Source organism: Limanda limanda, chromosome 8 (genome assembly GCF_963576545.1).
Source record: "Limanda limanda chromosome 8, fLimLim1.1, whole genome shotgun sequence".
In the NCBI taxonomy this organism is placed as follows: Eukaryota; Metazoa; Chordata; class Actinopteri; order Pleuronectiformes; family Pleuronectidae; genus Limanda; species Limanda limanda.
In genome coordinates, this window is record NC_083643.1 from 18,929,605 (window position 1) to 18,941,697 (window position 12,093).

At 41.2% G+C, this 12,093-nt stretch overlaps 1 protein-coding gene across 3 annotated transcripts; it reads right to left on the reverse strand.

Moving 5' to 3' along the window:
• Positions 1 to 1,734: 1,734 nt before the first annotated feature.
• nr2c1 (nuclear receptor subfamily 2, group C, member 1) lies at positions 1,735 to 10,609 on the reverse strand. Of its 3 annotated transcripts, none has more exons than XM_061076899.1 (14): positions 10,504 to 10,609; positions 9,150 to 9,282; positions 7,397 to 7,630; positions 7,172 to 7,250; positions 6,902 to 7,081; positions 6,660 to 6,810; positions 5,449 to 5,545; positions 4,661 to 4,845; positions 4,138 to 4,291; positions 3,910 to 4,031; positions 3,634 to 3,776; positions 3,308 to 3,445; positions 3,076 to 3,181; positions 1,735 to 2,587 (listed from the first exon to the last, which is right to left on the reverse strand). In XM_061076899.1, exons 2-14 carry the CDS (start codon positions 9,219 to 9,221, stop codon positions 2,416 to 2,418), a joined length of 1,833 nt encoding a protein of 610 aa, XP_060932882.1. In that variant the 5' UTR covers positions 9,222 to 9,282; positions 10,504 to 10,609; the 3' UTR covers positions 1,735 to 2,415. The 3 variants fall into 3 exon arrangements, with proteins under 3 accessions (XP_060932882.1, XP_060932880.1, XP_060932881.1); XM_061076897.1 differs by having other exon boundaries at positions 6,896 to 7,081; XM_061076898.1 differs by lacking the exon at positions 10,504 to 10,609 and adding an exon at positions 10,311 to 10,433 and having other exon boundaries at positions 6,896 to 7,081.
• Positions 10,610 to 12,093: the final 1,484 nt, after the last annotated feature.

The following is a 12,093-nucleotide window of genomic DNA, read 5'->3' on the forward strand; positions in this document are numbered from 1 at the left end:
TTAGCTGGAGCCAATCCCAGCTGACATTGGACCAGAGGCGGGGCTCACCCTTTACCTGTCTAATCTTCATGACAAATATGTTATATATTCTCTCTACGCCATTTCTCTCAATTCAGCACAACCTGCAGAGGCAGATGACAGAAGAAAATTTGTAATGAATTGGAAACAGTTGGTCTAATAAGCTGCAGCTCAGGATGACATCTTATCAGACTAGAAAATCTTGTAATTGTAAGATTAAAGTTAAAGATAATGTTTAAGATTCTTTTTGTTTTTCATAAAACCAGTTCTGCTGGTTCTACTTTGCAAAACCTGCATCACTTCCCCTCTAACACCCCCCCCCCCCCCCCAAAAAAACCCCAAGCAGCCATGGGAACAGTCCAACTGGCCCCTTCTCTCACATTCATTCAGCTTGGAATGAGCTAATCCACCTCAGCACACATACAAAAGCCCACGTTGCATCACAAATCCCTCAAACTTCACAGAAACAGACTGAACATGCTGAACATGTCCTCTTTTGTTTGCACAGAACTTACAGTAAGTGAGAGAGTGCACCATGCGTTGACATGCATTAACCTCTGTGGTGCAGAGAGGCCGGGTCAGGCCACCCAGCGACGTCAGAGGGTCGGGGAGAATCACACAAAGCAGCCGCTGCATGCATTGGACAATGGGCGTTTACAAACAGCAGCAGAGCGACATCATTCATGCAATCAAGTTTGAATGTTGCTATAACGCAGCACACTTTCACTGGGTAACTACAGCAAAACAAAGCTTACAAGAATGGTCCCCTGGTCGCCCACATCCGCAGACTGCTAATCAAAAATTAATTTGCAAATAACGAACACTGAAAGTCTAGTTCCTTGCACACCCACCTTCCATCTTCACACAAAAGCAAAACAATACGTAAGTTGGGGAGGATACAGATTTTGCATTATCAATTCACAGGCAACATGTAAACAGGCCACTTTGTTTACAGAGGAAGTTCCAAAGTGTTCGGAGCTCGAGATTTCTTTGTAAGTTTATTGAATTAAGCTAAGAGCCATGACAAATCACTAACAAAGTCTGATTGGAGTAAAACCGAGCTGCTCCAGCTTCCACTCTTATCCAGATCATTTAGTGAAACAGCTTCTTGGAGGAGTTCCATCATGAGCTGATAAACCCCTCCCCTGGATTACTGCACTTGTAGCGGTCGGAGACATGTTTGCAAGACTCCATGGTCCCCTATACTATCAAACAAATGTCACTTTGTTCAGTTCCAGTGCTGCAGTGTTACTTGAACCAGGTCAACAAACACTCCTCACTCTGAAGGGGACTTTGACAAAGGTCACAAGTTGATTATCTGGGGGCTTTTTCTTGTTCAAACTAAAGATTGTTTATCCCATTTTGCTACTATGAATACTCCAGTTATGTTCCTCTCAATGATTAACAAACTGATTACCTGGCTCAGTGTTTATTTTTAAATGTCATTTTTAGTGTTAATGTATTCTTAGGATTTTTGCTGCAATGGCACAAATAAACGCTACAGTGCATTATAATCAAGTCCCAAACAAAACAAGTTCACTACAAAACAGGCAGCACAGATAATATTTATCCTCCACATCCATAAGTCTAATATAATGCAGTGTTAAACCTCCCAATGTTTATTAACATGGCCGCAGCCCATCCAATTTTACGCTGCCCGTTTTGTAGCCCACAGCTGATATTCAAAGTCTTAACACTGACGGTGAAGCAGCAGAATCATGATTGAAAGATGTCTTTATTGTCAAATGACTTGACCAACATTGAATCCACATCATTACCAAGTGCTGCTCTTTATAGCCTTCTTGGTGCATTCTATATACAAATCTATATACACATTTTCTTCAGATCCAAGTGAATCATCTGCGTTAAACAGTCAACATGATGCTGCCATATCCTTTGGATTGGCCAACAAATAAGAAATAAAAGGTTATACCCTTCAGCAATAACAACATCTCACACATCGGTTCACATGATAAGTTTTCTTTCCTCATAATTATTAGAAGATAAAAAAATGCATGGCCATGTAGGAAAGCAGTGAAAAACAAACTACTCAGATTCCTTCAAAGTACAAACGAGATCTGCAGAAAAAGGAAAGGCCTGGAGAGAATGAAGCATAAAATTCTATGTACAATAAAAAGCACAATCTACTATGCAGGTTTAAAGCGTTCATTCCTGAATGGGCAGATATCAGGGGGCTTGCTTGCCATCGGAGTTGATTTGATTTGACCTTGTGAGTCGCGCTCCTCTGAGAAGTCAGATGCAGGTAAAGTAGAAACAGAATTCACACAGGACACTGTGTCATAAATACAGTATTTTATGACCACTCAGTAAGCAGTCTGCAAAGCACTCTGATTGGTTGGCTGCTGAGTTTTCACAGTCTGATGTTGCAGTCTGGTGTCAGACCCCAGACGCCGCCTGGCTGTTATAATCAGTGGACTCCATTTTAAGGATGTAAGGGATGATGCTGTCGATCTGCACGTTGCCGATGAGGCCGGCGAAGAACAGCTCCTCGGTGACAGCTGCACTTATCAGCCTGAGGGCAGGAAGACGCAGCAGCAGCTTGGACAACCTGGGAGTTAATGACGGGGAAAGGAGAGATAAATGTTAACATAAGTCAAACTCATCACATGTTCAACACAAAGTAAATCCGTATTCGTACAACGCTTCCTTTACAGCAGTCAGCTGGCATCATGTAGATACGTTTTAGCTGTGAAACCTGAACTGATGTCCTTATAATAAACATTTAATCAACAACATAATACAAAAATGAATAATTCATATCATACATTCTTGAATAATAAGCAAGGGCAGAGAACATAAAGTCGTTTGTTAAGACGTTTAAGAACCGGGGGAATAAAAGAGAGGTCATGTCTTTGCTCATGGGCACTACAGTATGTGCTGCCTGTGCCACGGGAGTGAGCTGTGCTGCAGCTACAGGCAGGAACCAGTGTAAAAGGAGATTAACTGTCCTTGAGTATGTTAGAGAGGGTCACAGCTCTACGCCTCTCCAGCTCCTCAAAGAGGCCTTTTCTAAGAGTAGATATAAACAAGACTAACCGATATGAGTCTTCTGGGTAGGTCCTGGTCACATAGTCCTGCAGCTCCATGTAGGCCTTCTCCTGGTACATCTCGATCTGTGGGATGTTATCTATGCCTGGGTGATCTAGTACAGAAACAGACACATGCACACATCCAGACATGAGTCTATGGGTATGTCCGAACATGGTCTTCTGTAATACTTTGAGAATTTTGCCCTAATGCAAAGAGTTTTTAAAACTACCCTACACACCAGGACTAAAGAGAACGATGGCTTTGAGGTAGGCGTATTCATACGCGTCTGGGGACAGCTTGGACATGCTGTTACAGAACTCCTGCATCCTCCAGATGTGCTCCATTACTAGTTTAATTCGCTCTGGGGACAGCTTCTCTGTTGGAGACAAAACAAAACAGAGGAAACACAAGAATGTAAGGGGCCAAGCATCAGTACCGTTTTGAAATTCAATACAAACTGTGCCACAATCAAATGAAAATTACAGATTTAACACAGTTTACACTTTCGAAATTATGTTCTCAGTGGAAGAATCTTGCAGGCAAACAACAGCAGAGCCCTCCTACCTTCCTGTAAGCTGGTCTGCAGATGGTTGATAATGGCACTTAAGATGGTACCAACATTCATAATGTTGGAACACTGCGCCAGACCCAGGGCAAACAGTTCATTCCAGCAGTCCTTCATCAAATTAATGTCGTTGTCTTGACCACTGCAAAATGAAAAGGGGCTTTTTTGAATGGAATTTAACAATTGACATGTAATGATTATAGTTATTTTTTTTAATGTTTTTTAAATGCATTTGTGGAAAAAAAAAACACTAATCACAGGGGAGAAAGGCTTACCCGAGGGTTTGAAAGGCAGGTATGGAGCGTGCCCAGTGCATAGAGAGAAAGAGCAAGCGGGAAGCCGACTCACAGATGTAGTTGACATTGAGGTACTCTGGCACAGGCAAAGGCATCATGAGCTGTAGGAACCGATCCAAATGCAGAGGGAGAAGACACGACTTTGGTGTTAATCAGAAAAGTGGTTAGCTCAGTAAAAATCGTTCTTTGGTTTCGATGTACTTTTACCTTGAATGGGATATGGCTGTCAGAAAGGAGAGGTCCCTCCAACTCCACTACTGGGCCCGACTGGTCTCCTGACATCAGCTGCATCGTAGCCTCCAAGGAGTCTGCTGCTGAGCCGTCACCGGGGTGCAGGACTTTAGCCAGGGTGTCAAAAGCTCTAATGATACACAAAACAAGAAAACAAAATGCTCACAACAAAATATCCTAGTTTTGAATATATTGTAGCTGATTAAGAAACAAGAATTACAGAACACAACTCAAAGCACTGCAGTGCAACCCACAGTCCAAGATGTATATTCTTTGACAGACTATGGTGTAATCTAATAAAGTCCGTAAAAGCTGAGGCAGAGACCACATGGCCCTACAGGAAATTATATTAAAGCTTGGTGACACACACGAGAAAAACAGCAAACAGCCGCCGGGTTTCTTCCCAGTAGATCTTCACACGCAGCATCAACTTCTTCAGAAACCACTGGTCAGTGTCAAAGCCTCTTGATGCATTATGACGTGCATCATAATCCCTTACCGAGTGATATCACTTGCAGTTTGCTCGTCTCCTTGGATGTCTGTCATCGAACTGTCGCCATTGCTGAGCGTTTCAACTCCCATCATATCGCTGCTGCTGTCACTCGCCTCCCTGTTCTTGTTGAGCTGGGCGAGGGACGTCACTACGTTTGCTAGCGTACCAAGGTCACTTTGAGATGGGTCATCCTGCGGAGAGCAGTGGAGTTATAGGACATGCTTCAGAAATAAAAATATGTATTGGTTTTGCTCCCCTGCTACATGTTAACAAATGGGATAAAACTGGTCCACAACTCACTGATGTTGAGACACATACACAACGAATGAAGAAGCAACTGATCATCAATATGATATCAATAAAAAACTGCAAGATTTGGCTTTCATATTTAAAGGTTCAGAATGTAGAATTTAGTGACATATAGTGGTGAAGTTGCATGTTGCAGCTGAATACCCCTCACCTCACCCTCCCCCTCACCTGTGGTAGCTTCAGTTGTCATAAAACCTCAAAAGGTTTAGTTTGTCCAGTTTAGGCTACTGTAAAAAACATGGCGGCCTCCGTAGAGAGGACCCGCTCCCGATGTAAATATGAATTATTTAAATATAAAAGGACAGACTCTAGGGTAAAGACAACAATAATTTGTTCAATTTAGATGAAACACTAGTAAATCATCACTAGGATTATTTTAGATTCAGTTTCTAACAATAGATCTGTTCACCAAAATTGTATACACTCAACCTTTAAAGTTAAAATAACATGAGTTAAATATGCTGTAATGTGATTGCATAAGTTACCTTGTCAGGAGATACTGGGATCATGATGGTATTTTCCATCTTGGGGAAAGGTTGTTGGATGTTGAGCAACATGCTTGACTCAAGCAAACTTGTGGACCTGCAGATGGAGATTTGATAACTCACATATCACTTTGAATTATACAATACAGAACCACAAGGTATATTTACCACTGGATGTTCTTAAACTTGTTATGGTCAGAAATATACAGCATCAAATGGAGAAGTGTTTCTAAGTTTCTCCATCATGTTTGTAAATAGAGAAAACAAAATCCAAAACAATGTGATGCAGTTCAGTAATGTCAGTTATTAAATATTAAACATTTAATGGCAGAGCTATGTCTTGTGTTTAATTAGTGCAGGTGTATTCTATATGTATGTATGCTGTATATTCTGAATGCTAAATTATATTTTATTATGTTGGTTAAATAGTTTTAGAACAATCAAATTCCTATTGAAATTTCCGCACCAAGTCCAGTGAACAACCTAAAAATAACTAAAGAAAGAGGTCAAGCATAACTGAAAAATCTTAATAGATCTTATTTAATAGAAAAAGGACAGAAATTAAGAAATATGCTGACTTATAGTTTTCATGCAGCAATGGGAGGAAATGTGTTTATGCAACCAACTTCTACAGGTCCCAATATTTGTGCTGGTTACTTGCGATCTGTCTTTACAAAGACAATTTTGGGATAAGTGTTGTTACAACACGCTGTGATGCATTGTTATTATTCACTGTAAATAAAAGAATAGAGAGTACAGTTTAGACTTGTGTCTGGAGACAGCTTCTGTTATGAGCTGGTGTTACACTAAGAATATAAATTTGACTAATGTACTGTAGGAAGCCTTACTGGACATTATGGTCATAATTGAGCAGGAAAAAGCCAATTAAGAGAAACTGGTTGGTCTGAGGCTCATCCAACAGCGAGATATTGATCAACATCATTAGAAGATAAACAATGAGACGGAAGATTCACAAGGGGAGGACACAATCTCCAGCAATAACACAAAGGAGAACATCACCAGTGTGTTCAGCTACAGAAAGAATAAAAGATACATTTATTAAATCAGGATTCCATGATTCTGTTTTTCTTTAATATTAGTTTTTTCTATGCTCAGATTTTCAGAGTACGCTGAGAAATAACCCTATGTTGATTAAAGAAACAACCATAAAAAAAAATTTGAGGTGTTTTACCACTTGACCAGAAATGTACCTAGCAGTTTCCTTGTCAGATACAAAGGTGGGTGTGGCAGCCAGAGGGCTGCACAGGTTCTTGCGGATGTAGATCTTCTCAGTGGAGGCAGCACAGTTGACAGATTTCTCTCTGGTGGTCACCTCCACAGGCTTTCTCTCACACTGCACAGCTAAAACACAAAACAAAGACATCAGATCTTAAGTTCATGAGTCCTACAGAACATATCCATGTACTACATATTAAATATTATATACCCTTACAATCTTGTTTCATGCCCAGAACTATGCAGCGCTGCAGTCGACAGTACTGGCATCGATTTCGGTGAAGCTTGTTGATTGCACACTCCCCGGAGCCCCTGCACGTGTATATCAGGTTTTTCCTAATACTGCGTTTGAAAAAGCCCTTACAGCCCTCACAGCTGACAGCTCCGTAATGGCGCCCTGACAGAGGAAAAACATTGGTGAACCTTAGCTCATGTGTTACTGAAAATGAATAGTGAATAGTTAATAGCAAAAGGCAAATTCTCCTACCTGAGGCCCTATCTCCACAGACGACGCAGTACTCCACAACTGGCTTCACCATAGACTGGTCTGAGCCTTCTGTCACAAACTGAAAAAACAACCCGAGACAAAGGAATAGTTAATACAACAAACATAAGATTCAGTTTAGACTGACTAAACAGAATTAAGCTTGAGTCATAAGACCTGGTTTATTGTAACCAATTAAAGGAACTTGCTAATATCCCCTGGCAATACCTGAATCTGCTGCCCAGCCAGTTCAGGGGAGGAAAACAGCAGCTGGTTAACCCCGGAGCTGTCTGGAGAGGCCAGGATGACCTTGTTGGGTGAACCCTCCTGCTTTGTCAGAATCACCTTCCCGCCAGGGGAATAATCAGCATTTGCTAGAATATACTGCTGCTTTCCAGGGGAAGATGGCTCGAGTGCTGTGACAATCTGGATCTTCTGGCCAGTTTGCTGATCTGTTACAATCTATTTGGATTAAAAAACAACAGATTCAGAACAGGAGAGAGTGCTGGCTGTAGATGCAGTGGGTGGCTTTCTCCTTCCATTACTGAGTGAAGGGAAAGTGTGCAGGAAGTGGATCCTCAAAATACAGTTAGTGGTACGGAGAAGAAGATTATGTGTGGTTTGGACTTTCCTTTGCCACTAAGACATGACTGCTTCAAATGACGATGGGCATTGTTTTAGGTGCATGGTTTAACTTGAATCCCCAAACACATATGAGTAAGGGGCGGAAGAGAGAAAGGTTGACAACATGTTAAGTTAAATAAAAGCTTTCCAATAAGTGCTACATAACCAAAGACCCCAAAAACAAACCAAAGGCCCTGTTGTGACTTGGTATTAACATCCATTCTGGAGACACAAGTCTGAATGTGTCTCCTGTGACCACTCATCATTGCATCTCACGTCCCTGCTCTGTATGCCAATGACCAAATTAATGAATTTTAAAAAAGGTTTTTATCCGTGTCTGATTTAACAGATGTGTCCAATGTCAATGTAGCTATTTTCAGACATGACCTCTGGGTAAAATCTGAAAAATTGGCTACAGAGTTTACCTTTAACACATGCAAAACCAAAGCGGAAGGTTCTCAGCACAGACACATTCACAACAGCATCAAATCCTCCGCATTATTCAGGCAGGTGCATCAGACAGAGACAGGAAGATTCGTTTCAACTCCGCTGCAGGGATCAAGTAATTTTGTTTACAGTCCCCAGACACTGTGGTCGGCTCTTATCACCACAAACTCGTTAGACATCTTTGTCTGTGTCTTCTAAGCTTGTGACACTTTAATTTTTTTTGGTCTTTTAGAATCATTGTCATCAACTGGCTCGCGGTGAATCCAGTGGGGTTTCAACAGATCCTGCTGTGTTCTTACATTGAGTGTCTAATTTTGACATTTGGGTCCACACATGCAGCTGCTGGACACTGAGACTATGGGTATTGAGACGAGTAAAACTACTTTCTATTCATTGTGAAACTATAGTGGGTCAGAGGACATCAGCTGAGACAGAGGACAAACAGAATTGAATTCACATTGCGAAAAGAACGTAGCCACAGGTATACCAGACAACCTCCCAATGTGGTTCCAGTGATTGGATTTCAGGATGCGTTCAGGATGCATTTGTGTGCGTTCAGACCTGTACCTAACCCATGGCCATTGTGAGCAGATCAGTCAGGATGAATGTTATTACCACATCAGTCCAGGATCAAATACCCCAAAACCTGAGAGTCAGGCAAAATCACCATCGTTATTTTTAGAGCAGCCAATTTAGCAACAGCAGTGATTTGAGCCCTGCTGCACCCTCTGACAAGAATAGGTGGTATTAGAGTAAATAAACAAACATTCTACTAGCTCTCAGATCATTAATAAACTAACCTGTAAAGAACAACCAAACCCAGAGAGCCAAAGCCCCCGGCTCAAATAGCAGTCAACCTCTGGGAAAGAATGAAATGTGTTCATTCAAACATAACAGGCCGTCACATCACCTGGATTCTGTGTCCTAAAGCCATGTTGTTGTCTGCTGATACGAGCTGAATCCTTTGTGTTTGTCCATCCATTCTGATACTGTGCACACCTTCTGACTCTGCGTCACATCAGAGCCCCATCAGACACACACACCTGTAGAGAGAGAGCATAAGCTTTACTTCATGCCTTATCCGAGGTAAAGTATCAGGAAATACCTCTCCGGATATGGGTCCTTTATTCACTCGTCTTCTTTCTAACCACAGTGTACGGCTAATTTACAGGCCACCGCTATGTGGGTGACTTTTGAAAGACGGAGCTTGCACCTACAACAACTAGGCAGGGTTGTTGTTGTGCTCATATTCTCTCTGAAGTGTAGTGGGCGTCAATGTTGGATAAACAATAAAACAAAAGGTAACGCAGGGACATGTCACCCAGGCCAGAAAGCAAAATGACATCTTAAATCCATGTTCACAGCGATCGAAGTCAAAATACGCTTCAGCATATCCGTTTAGAAGCAACCGATTAGAGAACAAACATCTGATTCTTCCTCCTGCGAGTCACGTTAGTTGGTGGCCCGTGCTAACACCATCTAGCCGGCGCTAGCTAGAAGTGAACAATCGGTGGCCCAGATTTAAAAAATACAGCTAAATGTGACTGTGACTGGAAATGAGCCGTGGAGCCGCAGCGGTGACACGAGCACGCTCCTGGCAGTCTGCGGTTCAAAATCGATACGGAAGATAAAGGCATTTATTTTCCTGTGGGTGAAAGGTCAACATTGAAGGGTTAAAGAATGCTAGGGTTCAGGGCCCGTGACGCCGAGTCGCAGAGACAACGGCGGGACTTCGGTTTCTTCAACTAGGCTAAAGTCACATTATTTTTTCCACTGGATCTCCACATCCGGTCTCCACTTGGCAAGAAAGTGGATTCAGCACTACGATGTGCTGCCGTTGCATTCGCGTTTCACGTGGTTTAGTTTAGTTTGCGGAACCTCGTTAGCAGAGTTAGCTCAGGAGCTAACACCAGGCGACGCTGGCTCCGTTAGCCGACGCGGCTAGTCTTGTTAGCCAGCTAGCTGGACGGCTAACCGCTCGTCTGACCTCATTACCTCCAACAGCTACATGTCATTGTTTTATAACTACGCAGCTACGCAGTCGCTCTCAAATATCAACATCATTACGTACCTGCCTTATTGTGTCTCTACACGCCCGGCATCGGGGGACAATGCTAACGAGCTAGGTTAGCCTCTGCTAGCTGGTGGCTAATGGCAGCTTCCCTGCTGAAGACCCGCTGAACACTCCCTCCCTTCCTGCGCTGCCGGACCCTCGGGTCTCTGTCACCAGCCCCCCATCCTCCACAGGAGCCCACGGGTCTTACCTGTCGAGGAGCCTTTTGTCAGGATAACGTATCGCTTTCAATAAATTAATATTTTATCTGTTTGCTGCAGTTAGTGGGAGGGTCAGAGTTCGTGACCTTTTTTTTCTCCATTAATAAACGAGTGTGGCGCATGCGCAGTGGGGCGTCCTGCTCCCGGTGCTGATGCTGTAAACCCGTCAAAGTGAAACTGCCGTTGCTCGACACATCTGAGAATCTCCATCACATAGCATACATTACTATATGATATTATTTCATGTTATTCCACATGTAAACCTCATTGTGATTTCACACCCATTAATATATGCTTGACTTTTTAAATGCAGTATTCATTTGTCTGTGAAATTCAATTGATTCTGTGCATCCATTCCACTGTACATATTCGGTTTATTTCTATATATATGTTTTTTTTTACATTTATATATTTGTTATAATTTCTTACATTTATATGTAATGCGACATATTACTTCAGTGATGTCTTTTTTTGACTGCCCTCTTAATGCTGTTGTGTTATGAACTGCCCCACTGTGGGTCTAACAAAGGATTATCCTATTTTATCTCATCTTATTGTTATATTATCTAATATTCTTTTATAGCTTTTTTATATTTCATACTATATGGTATACGATTGTAAATGTATACCTATATATTAAATCCAATAAAGTTTGGCTACTATGGTATGGTAATTTATACCCATATTAATCAATTCAATAGTATTTTTATACTCGTTTTCTCTTATCTGCATATATATGAATATATCTATCTCCTTATACTATTTATCATATCCCCCTCCTTTGCATGCTCGAGCTATCATCCTGTGCCACTGCACTTTACTCTAGTTCATCTCTATACAAACAGTGTGGTTTATATTAGGTAGATATTGTGTTTTTCATTAAATTTTTATTCTATTGCTTTTAATTCTCTTGACTAGCTCATTCTGGCTTGCCTGCTGCTGTAACAAGGACAAGGCATTTCCTCGGTGTGGGATAAGTCTAATCTTGTATTAATAATCAAAATCTGCATCAGCTGCGTGAAGTCCACCTGATTTCTTATAAGCAGTTTAATTTAAGCCAAAACATAATGCTGCGTCAATGTTGTGCTCATGTAGAAGTGTTTTTACTAAGAAGTGCTTCAAACTTACTGTGTAACAAGGAGGGGCTTTAACACTTCATCCAATAGGTACGCTCACTTGAACTCATGCTGGGTTAAATTAATAATAGGGGAAATGTAGCTTAGACATGGTAACACTTCTGGCTTCATGTCAGGCTGAGCCTAAAATTAAATTTGTATAGTTAATTATGGGCTATACATCCCAATTACCTTCATGTTAATGGGGGCTCTTCATCTGCTATATCAACTACCTGCACTGTGTCTGCTCTGTGGTAAACTGGAATAACCTGATGCATAAAAGCATCATAAAAAATGTAATTACAAAATGTAAATTAAAAAAATAATATATATATATATATATATATTTTATATATTATATTTTTAAATTTAATTAATTAATTAAATTAATCCTGCACAGTTCACTTCTGCGCAGGTAAATAAAAAATAAATTAATTTAAAAAAGATATATAAAAACATAATAAA

Coding starts and splice junctions, on each gene's coding strand:
- nr2c1 (XM_061076897.1), bottom strand. CDS start 9,221: ATGGATGGACAAACACAAAGGATTCAGCTCGTATCAGCAGACAACAAC. Junction 4,032..4,137: donor ACAGCCATATCCCATTCAAG/GTAAAAGTACAT, acceptor CGGTTCCTACAG/CTCATGATGCCTTTGCCTGT. Junction 2,588..3,075: donor TACCCAGAAGACTCATATCG/GTTAGTCTTGTT, acceptor ATTAACTCCCAG/GTTGTCCAAGCTGCTGCTGC.